General features: G+C 40.6%; 1 protein-coding gene across 1 annotated transcript in view; it reads right to left on the reverse strand.

Annotated features, from left to right (window-relative positions):
• Nucleotides 1–21,107, reverse strand: part of VWA8 (von Willebrand factor A domain containing 8) — a 668,510-nt gene that overhangs the window by 52,339 nt on the left and 595,064 nt on the right. Inside the window, exon 40 of the mRNA XM_082247613.1 lies at nucleotides 606–762. Coding sequence (XP_082103739.1) covers nucleotides 606–762 — 157 coding nt within the window. The remainder of the gene's footprint in view (nucleotides 1–605; nucleotides 763–21,107) is intronic.

Below are 21,107 nucleotides of genomic sequence, written 5' to 3' on the forward strand. Positions count from 1 at the left end.
AAGGGGTGGTGCCACCGAGTGGTGTCTCCGCCCCTTATCTATAAAAGAGCTGTCACAGCTCCAGCAGCTCATTACGCCAGTGGCGTCTCAAGAGGCGGGAGCATTTTCTTTTTCTATTTTTCGGGTGTGGCGATGGGCTAACTTCCCACGAACGGCCCTATTTGTTTGTGTGTTCAATGAACACTCGAACGCCCGATGTTCAAGTCGAACTTACGTTCAACTCGAAGCTCATCCCTATTTGTCACCATCTCTCTTAGGCCCATGACAGATTGTGTTCACACCTTAAATTTGTAGCCTTTTAAAATATCCTAACATACACAGATATAGATATGTTTACACATAGGTTTATTATAAGTAAGCTAAGGCCTTTCACATGTTCCAATAATTTTACTGATGATGCATGTTTAAAATGCTGAAATTGCATCAAGGCCATACATACCTGGTAAGATTCTTCCACAGAGAATCCCTATGTAGATATTTGAGAAATGCAGACACTATGTAAACTATTTTTTATTTTTATTTTAACAAAGTAATATGGCAAAAGTACCAATTTATTTAGATTGTTTATATCCACTTACATTCTTACTTGCAAAAGCCACACCTACCTCTGTTTAAAGGCCTTCTCTGCCATTTCTCTAGCAGCTCTTTTAACTTCTTCTGGTACAGCATCTTTCTCAGCCTGTGACACCTGGTAGACTTTGTGTCCTGCATCCAGTCGATATGGACCACCCATTCCACCCAGTCCTGCTGTGTCTCTGCCACCTGGAAAGTGACAGAAAATAGGTCTAGTATAGCCGTGAAAGTTAGTGAGAAAGGAGTAAATATAGAATACAAGAAAAAAAAGAGGGCCATGTTTGGGATTCATCAAAGTGCTTCAAATTCACCCTAGAGAAAGTGTACTACACAGTCCACCCATCACCACCCCATTTATTTTTTATTAAAAGCATATCTATGGTTAAACTATAAAATCATATATTCATTTCCAAATAGTTTTTCAATTATTTCTAGACAACTTACATTAATCTAAACAATTTCAAAGTTTGAATGCTTTTTTTGTAAAGATCCCCACACATTTACTACCTTGAATTCTGTGTGTAGGTACTGTTGTGTCACACATTTCACAGAGACTGCCCTCCTAACTACATAGGTGCTGAGAGGAGGAATGTAAGGAGGCTGTCGGTACAGGGATCACTGCTCACAGGCAGAAAGATATCATGGGATATATAGTCCTTATAAATTGAAACAGCATTCACAACACGAAAGGAGATTTTTCAAATAGGTTTATATTGGATTTACAAATATTACTGTTTGTATTGCTATAACAGTGCTCATGTTATAAATAGGGTGTATGCTGTGACCTTAGAACTCCTTTAATTCTCTCTTGTTGCTTTTTTCAGTTTACTTTTCTGTACTCCCTTCTTTTCTCCCCTTAATCATCCCTTCTCCTCTCTACTCCACCTACCTACCCACCCCCTTCTACCATCAGGCAACGACTGCCATAACGCTTGATTCGTACACTTAGCTTATTCCCACACACTTCCTGTACAACATCCTCATATTATGACCATATCGGGAACCGTCACACTGTATATTGCAACACTTCCAAGGAATGGTACATAAGATATGATGATAAATCTCTTCTGTCACAGACTACAAAATCCAATGATTGATATGATTCATTAAAAAATAAAAAAAGTCAGTTCACAGGAATTGATGTGTAGTATATTAGCCAAAAATTCCTTTATTACGATATGCATTTTACCCAAAAACATGTAAATTACTGCGCAAGTGATACTGCCCCGATGACCATACAGCAGGGATCCTCAAACTACGGCCCTCCAGCTGTTGCCGAACTACACATCCCATGAGGCATTGTAAAACTCTGACATTCCAAGACATGACTAGGCATGATGGGAATTGTAGTTCTTGAACAACTGGAGGGCCATAGTTTGAGGACCCCTGTCATACAGCATATGCAATGACAGTCATCTGAACTATAAAATGCCAAAAGCAAAGGAATTACTGACCTTACTCTTGACCCTAGCAAGGTGAGCACACGTAGTAACTGCATGTCAACATGATCTCTAAGGAATAACTGAGAAAACTGTCTCATCTTCCTAAAATGTTAATTTAACATCTAAAGCGTATTTCCACTTTTGCAGTAAATTTTGAGAAAACTCCACTATATGTGTGTGTTATGTGTTACAATTCACACTGCTTGCCTAAATAATTAAAAATATATATATATATATATTTAACATTTTAGATGTTTCTCAAGATGATTTGTCATGGCTGACTGCAAAGTTTTTGAACAATGTTAGGGCTCTTTCACATGGGCGTTCCTTTTTTTTGCCCGATCAGGTCCTTTTTTTTTTTTGTAACGGACACGGATGACACTTGTGTCATCCGGTCCGTATGTCCGTTTTTCATCCCATCCGTTTGCGGATGAAAAACTGACATAATGCATGTCTATGTAAATACGGATGTCTGCGGATGACACCACTGACATCTGTTTTTGCTTCCGTTCCGTTTTTTGAAAGGAAGAAAAAATAGGGTTCTCCTCCGTTCAAAAAAACTGAACTGAACTGAACTGACAAAAAACGGATGTCAGAGGATGATCATCCGATGACATCCGTATTTACATAGAGATACATTATGTCCGTTTTTCATCCGCAAACGGATGGGATGAAAAACGGACATACGGAACGCCCGTGTGAAAGAGCCCTTAGAGTGTGCATGTCCCAAGTCTGTTTTCAATAAAAATACAATGCAAGAAGCCCATCCTTTAAACCTTTAACCCTTTGTTAAGATCAGTTCTAGTTCTGATTGGTAATGAAGGTCTACAATACCTGCACAATAAAAACAGGGTTATTTATGACAAACATAGCTGCCCAGCAACCCCCTAGGGTTTTTTCCTCATTGGAAGGTCTAGAACAGAGCAACTATTTTTTATAAATGTAACAATAAAAATTTATAATAACAAATATAAAAGTAGGTTTTATGCCACCTTGGCTGCAAAAGTAGAAACACACTTTGCCTTTCATAAAATCAACCCCTTTAAGTCTAGGAAAACAACAAAATAAACATCGGAAATACAAACCCGATTCCAAAAAAGTTGGGACACTGCACAAATTGTGAATAAAAACAGAATGCAATGACGTGGAAGTTTCAAATTTCAATATTTTGTTCAGAATACAACATAGAGGCCATATCAAATGTTTAAACTGAGAAAATTAATAAGGGAAAAATAAGTTGATTTTAAATTTCATGGCATCAACACATCTCCAAAAAGTTGGGACAAGGCCATGTTTACCACTGTGTGGCATCACCTCTTCTTTTTATAACAGTCTGCAAACATCTGGGGACTGAGGAGACAGGTTGCTCAAGTTTAGGAATAGGAATGTTGTTCCATTCTTGTCTAATACAGGCTTCTAGTTGCTCAACTGTCTTAGGTCTTTGTCGCATCTTCCTCTTTATGATGCACCAAATGTTTTCTATGGGTGAAAGATCTGGACTTCAGGCTGGCCATTTCAGTACCCGGATCCTTCTTCTACGCAGCCATGATGTTGTAATTGATGCAGTATGCAGTCTGGCATTGTCATGTTGGAGAATGCAAGGTCTTCCCTGAAAGAGACGACGTCTGGATGGGAGCATATATTGTTCTAGAACTTGGATATACCTTTCAGCATTGATGGTGCCTTTCCAGATGTGTAAGCTGCCCATGCCACACGCACTCATGCAACCCCATACCATCAGAGATGCAGGCTTCTGAACTGAGCACTGATAACAACTTGGGTTGTCCTTGTCCTCCTTTGTCCGGATGACATGGCGTCCCAGTTTTCCAAAAAGAACTTCAGATTTTGATTCTTCTGACCACAGAACAGTTTTCCACTTTGTCATAGTCCATTTTAAATCAGCCTTGGCCCAGAGAAAATGCCTGCGCTTCTGGATCATGTTTAGATATGGTTTATTTTTTGGCCTGTAGATTTTTAGCCAGCAACGGCGAATGGCACGGTGGATTGTGTTCACCGACAATGTTTTCTGGGAGTATTCCTGAGCCCATGTTGTGATTTCCATTACAGTAGCATTCCTGTATGTTTTGCAGTGCCGTCTAAGGGCCCGAAGATCACGGGCATCCAGTATGGTTTTCCAGCCTTGACCCTTACGCACAGAAATTGTTCCAGGTTCTTTGAATCTTTTGATGATATTATGCACTGTAGATGATGATAACTTAAAACTCTTTGCAATTTTTCTCTGAGAAACTACTTTCTGATATTGCTCTATTGCATTATTTTGCCCCGCAGCATTGGTGGAATTGGTGATCCTCTGCCCAAAGGAAAAAAAAAGGGGGGAAATTGCTGGAAAGCCAAGCTAATATTCACAAAAAGTATTCAATTGGTGATACCTACTCACTCTTGGAGAATCTAGGTTAAATCAACAGAGTGATACTCATATGGAAAAAAAAGCATATAAAAAAGGAAAAAAGACATCAAGAGAAAATGCCCAAAAAGCGCCATATTTTAAAGAGTATAGAGGTATAAATATTGGATTTTTCCAAATAGCGCACCCACACATTTCCAAATAGAAAAATGTATAAATTTATTGAATTCAGGGACAAAAGAGCGAAAATAAACAGAGAACCTTCCACCACATCACTTGAAGGGAATTGACTACGTAGTCATTAAAAACATGCACACCACATGCATCCGCTGCAAAAATCCCCATAATGAATCACAAATATAAATCAAGAAATATAATATAATAATTTATATTTGTGATTCATTATGGTGATTTTTGCAGCGGATGCATGTGGTGTGCATGTTTTTAATGACAATTCTCTTCAGGTGATGTGGTGGAAGGTTCTCTGTTTATTTTAGCTCCCTTGTTCCTGAATTCAATAAATTTACATTTTTCTATTTGGAACTGTGTGGGTGCGTTATTTGGAAAAATCCAATATTTATAAAATATGGCACTTTTTGGGAATTTTCTCTTGATGTATTTTTTCCTTTTTTTTGATCCTCTGCCCATCTTGACTTCTGGGAGACACTGCCACTCTGAGAGGCTCTTTGTATACCCAATCATGTTGCCAATTGACCTAAAAAGTTGCAAATTGGCCCTCCAGCTGTTCCTTATATGTACATTTAACTTTTCCGGCCTCTTATTGCTACCTGTCCCAACTTTTTTTAATGTGTAGCTCTCATGAAATTCAAAATGAGCCAATATTTGGCATGAGATTTCAAAATGTCTCACTTTCAACATTTGATATGTTATCTATATTATATTGTGAATAAAATATACGTTTATGAGATTTGTAAATTAGTCCATTCCTTTTTTACTCACAATTTGTACAGTGTCCCAACTTTTTTGGAATTGGGTTTGTACATATTCATATCCTGTTTTAATCGTGACAGGATATGTAAGCTAGTTGTCTGATCACACAGCATAGCCAGGGCGGTGACCTTACTTTACACGAGTTACACAATACAGCTTGGTCAGCAACCTGCTCCCAGCCTCAGACTAGACAATAAAATAAATTAAGTATGCTGTTGAAGGTCCCCAACTGGCTCTCTACTACTGTAAGCATGTAAAACCTTTGATTGCCATCACTGTGCAAAGCAATAGAGCCAATATTGCATGAGATTGCTGACCAACTCACTCCCAGTGTGAGAACATAACTAGACTAAATGGTGCTAGAGTTCAACTTCAAGTGTCATAAATGGCTGTACATGGGCGATGGAAAACAACAGAAAAAAAATGTTTTCTGTTCTTAATTCTGTGTTCCTTCCTTGCAAAGACCTACTGTATATCAAACCATCTGTTCAGGTACCTAGAGTAAGAGCTTTTATGTTCATGTAATTTTCTTCTGTGAAATTAAAGATTGTGGACCTTGTCATCTACAGCCAACATAGGCAAGGAATAGATGACTGCATGTGTAGGTAAATTAGTATGTAAAGATCACAACCTTCTGCAAATTATACTTTTTTTTCTGTATTCAATTACTGAGGGAAAAATGTCAAGGTCATGTTAAGTGTTGCCACTTTCATCCACATTGCCCAACATAAAACCTTATATTTAAACACATTTACAATGCCTTGCGAAAGTATTCGGCCCCCTCGAACTTTTCCACCTTTTGCCACATTTCAGGCTTCAAACATAAAGATATAAACTGTAATTTTTTGTGAAGAATCAACAACAAGTGGGACACAATCATGAAGTGGAACAAAATTCATTGGATATTTCAAGCTTTTTTAACAAATAAAAAACTGAAAAATTGGGCATGCAAAATTATTCAGCCCCCTTAAGTTAATACTTTGTCGCGCCACCTTTTTCTGCGATTACAGCTGTAAGTCGCTTGGGGTATGTCTCTATCAGTTTTGCACATCGAGAGACTAAAATTTTTGCCCATTCCTCCTTGCAAAACAGCTCGAGCTCACTGAGGTTGGATGGAGAGCGTTTGTGAACAGCAGTTTTTAGTTCTTTCCACAGATTCTCGATTGGATTCAGGTCTGGACTTTGACTTGGCCATTCTAACACCTGGATATGTTTATTTGTGAACCATTCCATTGTAGATTTTGCTTTATGTTTTGGATCAATGTCTTGTTGGAAGACAAATCTCCGTCCCAGTCTCAGGTCTTTTGCAGACTCCATCAGGTTTTCTTCCAGAATGATCCTGTATTTGGCTCCATCCATCTTCCCATCAATTTTAACAATCTTCCCTGTCCCTGCTGAAGAAAAGCAGGCCCAAACCATGATGCTGCCACCACCATGTTTGACAGTGGGGATAGTGTGTTCAGGGTGATGAGCTGTGTTACTTTTACGCCAAACATAACGTTTTATGGATATCTTTAAGAAATGGCTTTCTTCTTGCCACTCTTCCATAAAGGCCAGATTTGTGCAGTATACGACTGTTGTCCTATGGACAGAGTCTCCCACCTCAGCTGTAGATCTCTGCAGTTCATCCAGAGTGATCATGGGCCTCTTGGCTTCATCTCTGATCAGTCTTCTTGTATGAGCTGGAAGTCTAGAGGGACGGTCAGGTCTTCGTAGATTTGCAGTGGTCTGATACTCCTTTCATTTCAATATTATCGCTTGCACAGTGCTCCTTGGGATGTTTAAAGCTTGGAAAATCTTTTTGTATCCAAATCCGGCTTTAAACTTCTCCACAACAGTATCTCGGACCTGCCTGGTGTGTTCCTTGTTCTTCATGATGCTCTCTGTGCTTTAAACGGACCTCTGAGACTATCACAGTGCAGGTGCATTTATACGGAGGCTTGATTACACACAGGTGGATTCTATTTATCATCATTAGTCATTTAGGTCAACATTGGATCATTCAGAGATCCTCACTGAACTTCTGGAGAGAGTTTGCTGCACTGAAAGTAAAGGGGCTGAATAATTTTGCACGCCAAATTTTTCAGTTTTTTATTTGCTAACAAAGTTCGAAATATCCAATACATTTTGTTCCACTTCATGATTGCGTCCCACTTGTTGTTGATTCTTCACAAAAAATTACAGTTTTATATCTTTATGTTTGAAGCCTGAAATGTGGCAAAAGGTCGCAAAGTTCAAGGGGGTCGAATACTTTTGCAAGGCACTGTAAGTCATAACCAGATTTGCTCAGGCTCCACTTATATCCTCTGAACCCTATGTACTTTTTACCCTCCGTCATTCTAATTGTGCCCTTTTGAGGTTCTTGAACTTTTCCACCAAAACCCTAGAAAACCAAATTTATTGGGTAAAAACTATGCTTTCTAAAGATTACATAAAAAACTATGCTTTGCATTGTATGAATTTACTTGAAAAAGTTAAATCAGGCTAATAACTTCTAACATTCTGTGAAGTTACTTAAAAAAAAGAACATGCAAGGTAATCCTAAAGTGATTGTAAAGTCCCGTTTAGAATAAATAAATAAATAAATAAATAACAAACGTGATACTTACCACCTCTGTGAAATGGTTTTGCACAGAGTGGCCCGAATCCTGGCCCCTCCCTCCTGTTAAGTGCCCCCACAGCAAGCAGCCAAGTCACAGTTCCCTGTGTCCATTCAGACATGGAGCTGCGACCCAACCCCGTCCCCTCTCTTTCCTGATTGGCTGACTGATTTTGATTGACAGCAGTGGGAGCCAATCGTACTGCGCTGCTGTCTCAGCCAATGAGGAGAGGAGTTCCAGGCAGCTGAGAAACCCCTGCAACATCGCTGGAAAAAGATGGACTTAAGTAAGTATTAAGAGAGCTGCTGCACACAGGTTTTTTTATCTTCATGCATAGAATGCATGAAGATAAAAAAAGCTTTGGCCTTTACAATCCCTTTAAATGAACAAACACATTTAAACTGACCCAAAACCATAGTGTGGGAAACTATAATGGTTTACAGCTACTTTCAATTTATATGTTATTTTAAAACTCAATGAAACTTTCAGTTTGAATCAGCTGAATACACTCCAGGTGCACCAATACTGTGCATGCAAGATGGCTTTCTTTCTTTCTTTTTTTTTTTCTTTCTTTAGAAAGCAGCCCCAGCCTGAGTACAAAAGCCTGTCCCTTGCTTGCATGGTACAGAAAAAGACCCTTGCTCTGTGTGTCTCTGAAAGGTCTGACATGCTCCCTGCATGCAATCAGAAAAGCTCATGTTCCCTACTGAGTGGAGAGTTCTGGCTGTGACTCTGTGGGGGGCTGCATTGAAGATCTCTGAAACAAGGGCAATTGTCCACACAGCAGGTGCCCTGTACACATTATGAGAAAATCATGCAAACGATTGGCTGGTTTTCTTTGATGTTTTACAACAAATCGGAACCGAGGATAGAAATAATGTAAGAAAATTCTCATACGACAAATGCTTTTTTTTTTTTTTGTTATTTGTTGCTTCTGATCATGAGCAGTCTTTTGTATATGATTTTTCTCACATGAAAACAGTACACATTAAACGAAAATTGTTTGTTCTGTTCCAGTACGAGAAAAAATTTAGAGTTTGTCCCTTCAGAAATTTTCATTCGGAAGGTCGGAATCGGCTGTTAATGTTCGTCTGATTTTCTGATAATGTGTACAGGGCAGTAGGGTCCTTTTCTGCAACATGCTGGTAGTGGTTAGGCTTTTCCACTCAGGCTGTAGCTTCTTTCCTGAAAAAAATATGAATTCTGACCTTACAAGTAAAATCAGTTTTTTGGATTACAGTACAGAACAAAGGGTCTTTAGTCTTTAACCATTGGTTATATGCAGGTACTTTCAGATGACTGGACACTGCAGGGACATCCCCTATCTAACCCTTCCCACTCCTAGTTAGCCTCAGTTTTGTAGGACGTAATAGGGAGATTACAAAGAATAGAGATCAGGAACCTGTGTATTGTACTGTACTCCAAGAAAAATATTTTACTGATAAGTCAAACATCCTATTTTCTTAGTTGGGCAGTACCAGACAAGGGATTCTTGGTCTTTAACCACAGGACACCCAACAGCAGTTCAACAAAAAGGAAGGGAAAACAGCAAAACAAACTCCAAAAGACCCACTCCAAAAGCCTGAACCTGTCTTAAAAAAAGCTCTGAACATCCATAAAATTTAACAAACGTGAAAACAGAAGACCAGATGACAGCCTGTAAAATCTGAGAAAAAGATGCTTGTTTCTAAAAAGTTCATAAAGTACTAATGGAAACGGTAAATTAACAGGGAAGGGAGTAACCCTATGCTATGAACCATAGACTCAAATGAGAAGTAAGAAGGCCTGCCAGAACCCTCAGGAAGCACAAAGAGAGAATTTGATTGCCTAAAAGAGTATGTAGCTTAAGTAGACTCTCACAGCATGAACTATGTCAAATTTTCTTGGTATGTTTTGCAGCAGGACATAAGACAGTACCCTGGTAAACCACAGTACGGAGAAAATAGGCTTTAGGCCACAGGACAAACTTGTCCTTGCATAACACTACAAAAGGCTCTTTACAGGATAAGTTGGCTACCTCCGGGATCCTTTGCAGAGGTGATAGTCATTAGAAAGATGACCTTGTGAGTAAGGTCAGATAAGAGAATATATACCCAATCGATTTGAAAGGGCAGTCCCTGAAGGCCTGAAAGGAGCAGGTTAGGGTTCCACGGAGTTACAGGGGAACCTGTGGGGATGAAATGTGTGAGATACTTTGCACAAAGGCTTTAAAATGATTGTAAAAGTACAATTTATTTAAAAAATAAAAAACATGTCATACCAGCTCTTTAAAATGGTTTTGAAGTGCTACCATTCTGGGGCACAATGCTGGATCGAGATTGGGCACAGGTATTAGAGGGGGCTGGGGTAAGAGCTGATCACAAAAGGATTTTTACAGTAATGCAGAGAATGCATTAAGGTAATAAACCTTTTGCCTTTACAACTACTTTAACCAAGGAATAAGAGGCTGTCTCTGAAACAAAAAGGGCAAGACAAAGATTTGTCCCTTGATGGTACTTAAAGTGGTTGTTAACCCACTTTCACAACTTCACAAAATCATCTCTGTTCCCCAATGGCAGTTGGTTCTTTCTCTGTGTTTTATAAAAAAAAAATGCCTTCTTTACCGTATTTCAAAGTGGCTCCCGATGATCACATGACCAGCTGGCTCTCTCCACTCCCTGTCTGACAGATGCAGAGGGTGGGCCGAGATTCGCCGCTGACGTCGAGAGAGCCGCCAGTCACGTGATCGCTGGGTGTCGCTCTGAAATAGGGTAAAGAAGGCATTTTTTTTATAAAACACAGAGACAGGAGCACCTGTCATCAGGGAACAGAGAGGAATATATAGGACAAGAAAAGTTATTTTAGCAGCAGGAGGGGAGGGGGCGGGCACTGACACGAGCAGACAGGCAGGGAGGGAGAGAAGCACAGAGTAGGCCAGAGGAGAGCTGCAGCTGACGGAGGTACGTAAACTGACCACAATGTCAGGGCTTAGCAGCCATGATATACCGTGGTCAGTTAACAGGGGGGAGGGTATAGCCAGGCAGAAGCAGATAAGTTTTGTAGGTGATACAATGGGCCAAATTACACAGCACAAGAACTGTGCTGTGTAACATGCTTTAAGGGAACAGGATCTTTTTTTTTTTTAAAAAGGGTCACTAAACTCACATCATAAAAAAAAAAGGTCACTAAACCCACATCATAAAAAACTATCAATAAATGCTGTATTACATACTGTTCATACTCACTCAGTCACTATGGGGGAGATTTACTAACGCTGGTACAGTCAGAACCTGGTGCAGCTATGCATAGTAACCAATTAGCTTCTAACTTTAGCTTGTTCAATTAAGCTTTGACAATAAAACCTAGAAGCTGATTGGTTACTATGCACAGCTGCACCAGATTCTGTGTGCACCAGTTTTAGTAAATCTATCCCTATGAGATTTTTTTTCTGTATTCTGCAAAAAAAAGAAAACGATTGATCCTGCTGCTCTCTATCTCCACCTTCTGTCCATGTCCTCAATTCAGCTAGGGATTTTGCAGCTGTGGTGGCAACTCTGCACATGCTCAGTTTTCAGTAAGTTTTTATGCTGAACATTTACACCCTGTCACATCTGAGCAGCCCATGTGACTATAGAGTCCCACATGTGGGCGTATGCACAGTGGTAAATGACAGCCCACTCCCTCCCTCCTCCCCCATGCCCACTAACCAGTCAAACACAATGGGGGTGGGATATTACATGTAGATTAGGGCTGCAACTAACGATTATTTTCATATACGATTAGTTGGTCGATTTTTCGATTATTGTTTCGATTGACTAATCGGATAAAAACCTCAACAAAAAAAAGGTTGGTGTATAATTTAGTTAATATTCTTGAATATCTATATGCAGTGGTAAATATAAATATCCAGCTATATAGTTGGATATTTAATCCACTCGGAGACAGAAATATGTATTTTTGGAGGTTTAAATTAGGGATCGACCGATTATCGGCAAGGCCGATATATCGAGGGCCGATATTGATTTTTGCCAATATATCTGTATCGGCCCCCGGCACTGGCCGATATTCCAAATATTGCTCATGTAAGGGTAAAATTATGTCACATAGCATAATTCCATTTACAAATGTTATTGAATTTGCCACTCACATATGTACAAATTAAAGATAAACAATTCCACATTAGCAGATCTGCTGGCAGATCAGTATCTCTCATCCACTTGCCATAAGGCGATACCGGGGTGATACCGCTTTGTTCGGCATCCACTCAATACTGCTCTGTCTCTCACCCGCTCCATTTCCCACCCACCTGATATACGTCTGGCATACGATGACAATCTCAGAGGTCACGTGGTCACGCCGGGTGTTACCACGTACGTGACCTCCAAGATCGTATGCCAGATGGATAAATCTTCAAATAGTGTATGTGGTTTTTGCTCAGGAGTTCTATGCATTTTAAAATTTAATGTTAAAAGCAAGTGGAAATTTCAAACATTACTTGTCCATTCAACAAATAAAAAGGGGTAGGAATTCCGCACTTATGGATGGAAATAAGGCTGCAGCCCACCTCAAAATATAGTCCCAAGGGGCTATATCAAATGGTAAAAGAGTAAAAATTAGGTAAAATGGCGCTGCCTATAAAAAGATAAAATTACACGTATGGCAGGGATAAAAGTAATAAATTCCTAATGTGCAATTAGATATAAAACACTGTGATCTCTATAAGAAAATAAATAATTAGATAAATTGTGATCCAAAATACACATAAATATTAAAAATAAAAGTAAAAAGTAAGCACATAGGTAGTGAACATAAAGTGATATGTGCAAATAAAGTGACAATGGCACAGTGCTGGTGTGGTGATATCCAATACAGTCACCAAAAGATATTAAATAAATATGTATAAATATATATAAGTCCAAACTCAGTCCATCAAGTGCTTGAAAAAAACTGTGATTCAAAAAAACGTGGTGATTCAATATTATTCAGGGGGTGATCCGGTGATAGGTGTGGGGTGGGAACAATCATGCACCCCTCCAGTGTATCCCGCACTCACCAGAGATATATACCCCTACAGGGGTAGTAAGCCTTAGGGTAATAGCCTTTTCCTGGGAATCCCAATAGTAGGCTCTCAGGTGGAAATATCCCTGGGTGTCCTCACATAAAATAAAATAAGACAGGTACTCACATTTAAAAACGAGCAGATACAGCATAAGAAGCAGTAGGGGCCGCGAGTCCCTCGTTGGCGGCTACTGCTTCTTATGCTTTATCTGCTCGTTTTTAAATGTGAGTACCTGTCTTATTTTATGATTTAATAAACGGATTAAACGGTACTTCACCATATGAGGTCTTCCTTTTTCTATATGCTATCCTGGGATATCTCCCTACATTGGAGAATGGATTAATAAGGTGATCTTGCTTATTGGGGATTTCTGACCGTGCTGAGTGAGGACACCCAGGGATATTTCCACCTGAGAGCCTACTATTGGGATTCCCAGGAAAAGGCTTCAGATGCTGATCTTCCCTGCACAGAGCCCTTAAAGTGATTGTAAACAAGGTATATAGCAAGGTAAAAAAAAAAAAAAAAAAAAAGCTCTGCCTTTAGAATCACTTGGTTCCTTCTCTTGCCCAGGACTACATTTCCCATGAGGTATTGCTCCTCACACATTCACAAGTTCTCTGCCATCTGCTGACATGTACGGACAGTGTACTAAGCTGTATGTGTGTTGCACTGTATTTTCTGATATGTAAACAAATAATGCATTCTGTATGCAAGACAACTAATTGGCTGACCGATTAATCGATTACGAAAATAGTTGACAACTATTTTCATAATCGATTAGTTGTCGATTAATCGATTAGTTGTTTCAGCCCTTATTGGTGGCTTCACCTACCTGGTATTCTAAGACACAGGCTGGAGAGACGCAATACAGCCTGTGACTGGCACAAATCTGCCCACATCGTGATATTTCCACAAAATATTAAAGATTTTTTTTTAAATATATATTCGTATTTAAAACGTTTATTGATATTATGTATTTATTTTTAGTCTGCATTCCAAAGGCTGTTTTTTACCTTTATTTAAAACATGTGACCAGCAGTAGAGAACTATAAGCTCCTCCTGCTTATATTTCCTTGCAGACAGGCTGGGAAAGATCTGGGTCATGTGACAGCTGTATACCGATTAGGAAACAAGTACTTAAAAATTGTTTTTTTTAATTACAATTATTACAGTGCCCTCATCCTTATACAGAAACAGAATGGATGATGTAAATCAAACAGTGTGTGCTTAATTCCACTAGATGCTGATCTAGAACAGACTAGAGGAAGGATAGAATGCATGCCATGCAGTACTTCCAAAGACAACATTTCCTAGTCTCACACCATGCAAAATAGACTTTGCAGATTTGATGGTAGACTTTCAAGAGGTCAGCTTCCTAGCCTTTAATAGGCGATTTGATGACCAAATCCTATAGACCCCTGTCCCCTAGCACCTGGGCTTCACCAGCAAGGGTGTTAAAGCCAGTTAAAGCCAGCAACCAAGCAGGATGGTGTACCCGACCTTGCCAGAATGTCTGGCTGATCGTGGCCCACAGACAGTTTCCCAGAAGCCTGAGTATGTCAGCATACCACATGCTCCTGTGCCAGTTTGGTGTGATGAGGATTACTGGAATGCCCTCCATCTCAACTCCGCAGAGCAAAATAGGGTGAATCTGAAGGATGGAAAGCCATAGATCAGGTGGAACTGATCTCATGGAGTCACCAGAGCATCCACTGGGAAGGACTGTGGGTCCTTGGACCTGGAGACAAACCTGTCCAGTTTTTGTTGGATCTGGATGCCAACAGATCCATGTACAGCATCCCTCATCTGCAGCAAGGATCTGGTGGCCAAAAGAGGGATCTGATAAAATGAGGCTAGGGTTTTGGGCCCTGCAAATAGTCCAGACAGCAAGGGTGTAGCAAACTGCCATGGATGCAATTGCAGGATGCATGGAAGGACCTGTCAAGAAAAAAAGGGTCTTAAAGATGGCCTCTAACCTTTTGTCCGCTGGGTCCTTGAACACAGGATTATTCTCTATAGGACCGTTAGTATCTTCTTAAAATAAGAGAATATGGGGTCCCTACAGGGAATGTCCAATTTTGTAGGATTAGGATGTTGCTGACCATAATTTATCGATAGAAACAAATAGCTTTTCTGGGTGAGGCCAGTCACAATATAGAATGGGCTCTAAGAGCGACAGGACTGGTAAGGTCTAAGCAGACTTGGGCAATTGTCAGAAACCCATGCAGGAGACCTTGGGGTGAGCAGGCTCTAACACTAAACAAGAGTGTACAGCATCAAAAATGAAAGCAATAGTATTCCTAAGCTTGGATGAAATTTCAGCCGAAGGCGACTTGTCTTTATCTGATTTCTGAGAAAATGAGAAGAGATCTTCCTCACCTACCTCCTACTCAAACAGAGCATCTGCAGTCAAAGCAAAGTCAGGGGCTGACCGAGGAGGGGAGACTGAAGGGGCTTGCTTGTGATCCCTGTTATCTATTGCTTCTAAAAAGGACTGAAATTCTGGCCATGAATTCAGACATTGTAGCATAAAACTCCTCCCTAGATAAGCAGGAGAAAGGCTGTATGACTGAAGGCCCAGATGAGTGCCCAGAGGAAGGCTAGGAATCAGACTAGAGGCAACTACCTGAACAGAGGGTAGTAGGGCCTCGTGGAGATAGACTAACCCCCCACCCCTGAAGTCATGCACATGAGGCCATCTAACCCTTCACCCTGACGCTTATGATCTGCCATGTGTTGTGCAAAAAAAACGTCTCCAGAGGAGCACTCACAACCTCTGTTGCTGTTAAGCCTTCTGTGCCAGGCACCACAGGCTGAAAAACCAAAACAGGAATCCAGAGATTGCTGTGCTGTGCAGTAAGAAGCCAGGAACTGCTGATGATGACTGAGAGAAAGTACGGCTAAAGAAAGAAAATGGCACGCACATGTTCAGTGTAGTCACTTTAAACTAGGTTAATCAGGTGCAGTAGTGCCAGATGCAACAAACAAAGACAATAAATTAATCCAAATTGAACTGACTGAAAGCTGTAACATACCGTGTCACAGCCGGAGAGGTCCTTTGTGGCTTAGGCATAAGAGCACCAGCACTTCAGGGAAGATTTAAAGGGAGCGTAAGCCCTGCTCTTACTGCAGCAGAATTCTTTTCACTCTGGGAGGAGATCCCATGGGTTTACCTTCCACAGTTGACATACAGAGACAGGGCTCCACCAACTAGAGATAACAGCCATGGACCAGTATAACACCCAGTGGCTAACTCAATGTGAAGCATCACATGGCAAGGTGATTGCCCATGCAGGATCTAGTGCCCAAAAAAATATTAGAGGCCAGTTTTCCATTTTAATCCAAGCGCAGTCTGTGTGCAGTCCCACTAGGCTCAGCCGAGGAGTCAACTGCTCCAGAAGTTGAAGAAGCTATAGTCATGGGACTTGTAGTTCCGCAACAGCTGGAAGGCCACAAGTTGAGCACCCATGCTATAGTGGCTATAATTCAGCCTAGACTCTTGATAGGAGAATCATCTTAGAGTAAAAAAACCTCTTTGTGAAAGATTAAGGTTCTCTCAGTAGAATCAAGAGGTCCATCACCTAAGGACAGTAGCAATAAAACTAATGTAGCTGGGAGTGAAAGAAGTTATATAGCGGATGTTGATGCCAGAGATCAAAGTCAAGATAGATGCATATACCCTATGATTAAAAATCTAAAGATCATGTTTTCTATATTATTTGGCTATAAAAAAAACAGTAAGGCTTAGAACACCTTTTGTTTAGATCACAAACTTATCAATTGTTTAAGTGTGATTTTTATTTTTTTTGCATGAATTGTAATTGACAGCAGAAAGGCTAAACAACTGTTAGCTTATCCCACAATGTGTCCACTTATCACCCTCTTAGATGGTGAATTTTCCACACACTTAAAATAGTAGTTGTAAAGGTAACTAGTCTAAAAAAACATTTTTCCATACAGAAATGTAAGGCTATCATAAACTCATGTTTGTTTGTTTTTAATAACTTACCTATATTCAATTCCCCCTTCTAAAGTGCAGGTCAGACAATCCCTATGGCTTCCTGAGCGATTCATGGACCTGCTATCGGACGTGTACAGAGCAGGGGAATTAAGTCATTGCCACAAATGACATTGCTGCCAAGCTATTATAGGAGTAGGGGAGGAGTAGCTGGAGGCAGAAGGGATGGGAGGGGAAAAGCGGCTGGAGGCAAGACAAATGGGCAGGGAGGAGTGGCTGAAGGCTGGATAGATAGGCAGGAAGGATCAGCTGGAGGCAGGTCGGATGGGCAGGAAGGAATGGCTGGAGGCTGGATAGATTTGCGGGAAGGATCAGCTGGAGGCAGGAAGAATGGGCAGGGAGAAGTGGCTGGACAGATGGGCAGGAGAGATTGGCTGGAGGCAGGACGGATGGGCAGTGGGGCACAGCTTTCCACAGACTATCAAATCAATTGCTAGGTGTTACCATCTGATTGATTTCTATTTGCTACAGCATTTTTTTGTTCTCTGTACAGTGAGTCTGCACAACAACTGTTATTTCAAAAATGATGTGTTAAATTTATTAAAGTAAGTGACAACTAAACAGATGTATTTATTCCATTTCTTTACCTCTATGCTTTAGAAATTAGCTCTAAAGCATTATGGAACAACACCTTTGCGGATTAATTTAAAGTAAATGTTGCACACACAGCAGAGACAGGAGGCATTTTTGAAAGGGAGCTATTAACCGCTTGCCGACCGCCGCACGACTATTTACGTCGGCAGTCAGCCCCTCACAGGTAAAGCAACGTAGGGCTACGTCGCTAGCCTGTGAGGGTCTAGGGAGCGAGCGCCACCGGAGGCACGCTCCTGCACGGTCACGGACTCCCCCCGCGCATATGCCCGGTGGACCCGATGGCCGCCGGTCACTCGCGATCATCCCTTAGAGTGGGAGAAAGGCAGGCGGCTGATGTAAACAAGCCGCCTGTCATTCTCCCCTGTGTATGAATAGTGATCATACGGTTCTACTATGTAGGACCGTTGATCACTGTTCCTACACCTCAAGCCACAGCCAATCACAGTTAGAATCACGCCCCTAGGGACACACATAACCCCTCCCTCTAAAAAAAGTTAACCCCTTCACTGCCAGTGTCATTTTACAGTAACAGTGCATATGTATAGCACTGATTACTGTAGTAATGTCACTGGTAACCCCAAAAGCGTCAAAAATGTCAGTCAAGGGTCCGATCTGTGCGCCGCAATGTCGCAGTACCGCAAAAAAAAACGCAGATCGCCGCCATTACGCGTTAAAAAAAACAACAAAAATTACAAAAATCTTTCCCTTAGTTAGTAAACGCAATAACTTTTGCGCAAACCAATCAAATATACGCTTTTTGCAATTTTTTTTACCAAACATATGTAGCATAAAACAAATTGGCCTAAAATGTTAAAAAATTTAAATTTTTACATTTTTTTGGGGGGGAATTTAATCTAAAAAAATTTGAAAAATATTGTTATTTTTGCAAAATTGACGCTATTTTTTTGTTTATAGCGCAAAAAGTAAAAATGGCACAGGTGATCAAATACCACCAAAAGAAAGCTCTGTTTGTGAGAAAAAAAGGACGTCAAATTCGTTTAGGTACAGCGTTGCACGACCGCGCAATTGTCCATTAAAGTCACGCAGTGCCGAATCACAAAATAGGCCCTGGTCAGGAAGGGGGTAAAATCTTTCGGGGCTTAAGTGGTTAATAATGCTGAGCCCTGAGAAAAACTCTTTTCTCACTTTAAAATTATTATTTTTAATAACAAACATGTTATACTTACCTCCTCTATACAGTCGGTTTTGCACAAGGCAGCCTAGATCCTCCTCTTCTTAGGTCCCTCTTTGTTGCTCCTGGCCCCTCCCCCTATCGAGTGCCCCCACAGCAAGCAGCTTGCTATGGGGCAACCGAGCCGAGCTGCAGCTCTGTGTGTCCATTCAGACATGGTGCTTCTGTTCAGCCCCGCCCCCTCTCTCTCCTGATTGGATAACTGACTCTGATTGACAGCTGCGGGAGCCAATAGCCGAGGGAATCGTGGACATCACTGGACAGAGAAGGACCTCAGGTAAGTATTAGGGGGTGCTGGGGAGGCTACTGCACACAGAAGGCATTTTGTCTTAATGCATAGAATGCATTAAGATAAAAAACCTTCTGGCTTTACAACTCCTTTAAGTTTAAGACAATAACTGATATTCCTTCAATATGTTTTATGTTCCTGTGCTAAATGCCTCTCACTGCCAAAATATAACTTTTTAGTATGTCCTTAAATGACAGGAACTTCCACTGCTGCATTACTTCATCTGAAATCTTTCCAACAACTGCATATTTAAAGCTCATCTAAAGGCTTAAAGGAGAAGGATTAGTACTTAACAAAGTGGTTCAGACCAAAGTAATAGTACTAGTATTATACAGAGGTTATGTTAAGATGGTAATCTGTGGGGAATAGTAGAACCAGCTAGCCCTTTGAAAAAAAAAAAAAAATATATATATATATATATATATATATATATATATTTTTTTTTTTTTTTCCTGTCCTATGAGCACCTACTTTTCTACTGATATTGTTCACAGTGCTCTCCTTTTCAGGCAGATTAGGGCACTCTTTTTTTTTCCACAGGTGAGTGATGGGGCTTCAGCAGCATTTAGTGGATGTGGAAGCACACTCATTTTAAATAACATAATGGAGGTGTAGGTGCTAAAGAACAGGAATTGGACAGAATTATAAGTAATAGGATGTTGGGATATTTTCTCTATTCACAGCATTATAGCTTTTCAGAATAGCTAAATCTTTGGGTATTTCCACCACGGACAAATAACGGAGCCAGCTTGTTGATAACCTTTGTGCTAGGAGAGGAAATGTGAGTCAAGGGCAGAAATTTAGGAGAAAAATCGCATTCTACTTTTTTTTCCCACTCATTTAAGAAATAGGTATCCTGAGTAAAAGTATGAGTCAACAAAAGATCTAACATTACAAGAAAGAAGATTATTAGTACCTAAGCTGTTTTTGCAAAGTTTTTCAAATACTGTAAAAGTATCAAGGGGTCTGAGTGTAATTAAAATGTTACTAAACTCACAACAGTAAAATCAGTCTGTATATGCAGTAGAGCATGCTTGTTATACTTGCTGTGAAACCTAAGAGGTTAATCCTGCGCATTGTGTAAAAAGGCTGTTTGTCTCTGTCTTCTCTGATCCTCCCCTTCTTCCACAGTCCCCAATGCATCTCCTGCACAGAGCCTTGGGGGCACTCTGCACATGCTCAGTTTGGTGTGTATTTCTGGAGAGTTTTATTTGTTTTTATTTTTTTTGGGAGGGTGCATGTGATCAGCACAGGGCAAATCAGCACTGTCCAGACAGAGGGTCAAGAGTCATGCAGCCTTATAGAATAGTCAGAAGAGAATAAAAACTCCTCCTACAAGCTTTAATCAGTGCTCAGCTGGAAACCGATAGAAGTCACAAGACTGCTATATACTGCTGATGATAAAAGGTATTTAGCAGTTTATATTTACAAAAATAATTGAATTTCCATGTTGTGTGTACTGTGGGAGACCAGATTTAGTAATTGCAGAGTCCTGGGTTTAGTAACACTTGAAGGATTTTTCATTGAAGTCTGTTGCTGAATGAATCTCCAAGTATCCATGGGGGATTGTCCCAGAGTCTGGATTAGGTCATCTGGGGGCAACGTTTAACAACTAGTGTTTCTGTCAAATCCCCAATTCCAAAAAAAAAAAAAAGAGAAATATCTTCACTTGCAGCAAATCACGTACAGCCCCCTAAGGGGGGACAAGGGACATACTGTACAGATGAAGCTAAGGTGCCCTTTAAGTAAAAGCAAAGTATTGTTTTCTTTTTTTTTTTTTGCAGAATCATACTTACCTAGGTGGATATAGAATGCTATACTTACCTAGGTGGATATAGCATCCGTTCTCCTCAGGCTCTAACACTGACAACTGTGATCAAACACTGCCGATCGCTCGGTTCTAAGGGCTCCGTGAGCAGAGAGCTGGTGACTGTCAGACACCGCTCTCTGCTCAGCCCCCCTTGCTCACTGGATCAATGGGCTGTGGAGGTGGGGGGGAGCAGCCAGCTCAGGCTCTCAGTGCCTGAGAGGCTGAGCCAGGTGGC

Source organism: Pelophylax lessonae (genome assembly GCF_965119305.1).
Source record: "Pelophylax lessonae genome assembly, chromosome: 2".
Taxonomy (NCBI): Eukaryota; Metazoa; Chordata; class Amphibia; order Anura; family Ranidae; genus Pelophylax; species Pelophylax lessonae.